Source organism: Penaeus monodon, chromosome 29 (genome assembly GCF_015228065.2).
Source record: "Penaeus monodon isolate SGIC_2016 chromosome 29, NSTDA_Pmon_1, whole genome shotgun sequence".
NCBI lineage: Eukaryota > Metazoa > Arthropoda > Malacostraca > Decapoda > Penaeidae > Penaeus > Penaeus monodon.
In genome coordinates this window covers 15,454,880-15,456,395 of record NC_051414.1, presented here as the reverse complement: position 1 = coordinate 15,456,395, position 1,516 = coordinate 15,454,880, and the positions used below count along the sequence as shown (strand labels likewise).

General features: G+C 43.3%; 1 protein-coding gene across 1 annotated transcript in view; it reads right to left on the bottom strand.

Annotated features, from left to right (window-relative positions):
- Window positions 1–1,516, bottom strand: part of LOC119591761 — a 74,854-nt gene that overhangs the window by 46,786 nt on the left and 26,552 nt on the right. Inside the window, exon 2 of the mRNA XM_037940508.1 lies at window positions 895–1,024. Coding sequence (XP_037796436.1) covers window positions 895–1,024 — 130 coding nt within the window. The remainder of the gene's footprint in view (window positions 1–894; window positions 1,025–1,516) is intronic.

Genomic DNA, 1,516 nt, shown 5'->3' with positions numbered 1-1,516 from the left:
CACATGCTACAGCCGTCACAGCGTCCAGGCAGCGCATTCCCGCGCGCCCCCGTCAGTGCATGATCCAGATGTCAGCCCCTCCGGCGGGGCGCCATGCATCAAGCCATCGGTGGCACGTCCATTAAACGTCAGATCGCCGGCATCGTGCAGCTTCACACCCTCAGTTTCTCATTGCAATTTAGAGAGTGAGATATTTCAACAATACGCAATAGGTGATTGGGAATTGAAATTTCAAAATAAATTTTGACAATCGTGTACGCCGTGCATCTCGTTGGCAATACCCTAGACCTGATTCCAAGCGCAGATGTGAGATTGCGAATTCCTGCGAACTGTAGTTGTGCATATAAAGTGCCAGGAACCGCATTTACGGTAAGCCAGCTGACGATGAAGCATTTTATGCGATTCAAGAAATCTTGGCCGATGAAACCACACGTATGTTATCATACCCCCCTCCCCCCTTAATGGGAATCTTCAGTTCTTCTTAAACCCACACAAATAATATTGAAAAATCTCTTTTGACAACTACAGCCCCTCTAATGTTTGCAACAGTAAATAAGAATCCCATTTCGTCACACGTCAGTGGGAGGGCTGACACAGTTTGCTTTCATCCAGCTGACCGGCTTGAAGCTCAGTCACTGAAATGCAAATTCTGTCAGGATCCACATCCAGCCGATTTCGGATTCTACTTTTCTATGAGAAGAGGGGAGAAAACACATTCAAATAATTACATTGTAGAAAATAACAATACGCCCCTTCTGTGCGATTCTGCCTCCTAAAATATCGCACCGGTCCACTTAAGGCCATGGATCCCAGTCCGAGAACCGTTAATGTTCTAGTCAGCGGCCAGTCAGTAGCTGCGATCAGACCAGCAGTAGTGGAGCAAACGAAACCCACCTGAGGAAGGGCCTGGACGTGTGGTTCAGGTACCAGAGCACGAGGTTGACCGTGTCGTCGGGGTTCTGAGGGTGGCGGCAAGGGATTCTGGCCGTGTCTCCCAGCGCCACCGTCACAACCACCAGCGGTCCTGCGGAAGGAAACACGAGACGCGTCACAAGGGAAAAATACACGAAAACACCTTTTCCGATACAAGAAATAATGTCTCGCAATAAAAAATATTGTCATTTAGTGTCCTGATAAATATATAATGCGAAATATATATGATAAGTTTAGTGCATTGCTACAACCAACTTTTTTGCATTATGTGTTATATTGAAAAACATAGATAAAAATGTAATCAGTTATGCTTGAAGATATTTCTAAATGGTTCCATATAATGATATTTCAATACCAAAAATCCAAGTGAATAGGAAATAAGAATGACAAGTAAACTTCACTTCCTCTATACGCTGTATGTTCTTTAATACTTTAACCAGAAAAAATCTTGCTCTCAAACTCCCTAAACTTATAAAACTAAATAAAATCACACCCTCTGTAAATATTTCACGCGATTACGAAAGACTATTGCGATGTCTTTCCTAATCTCTTCTTCTGTCTTTTATTTATGAATTTCCATTTC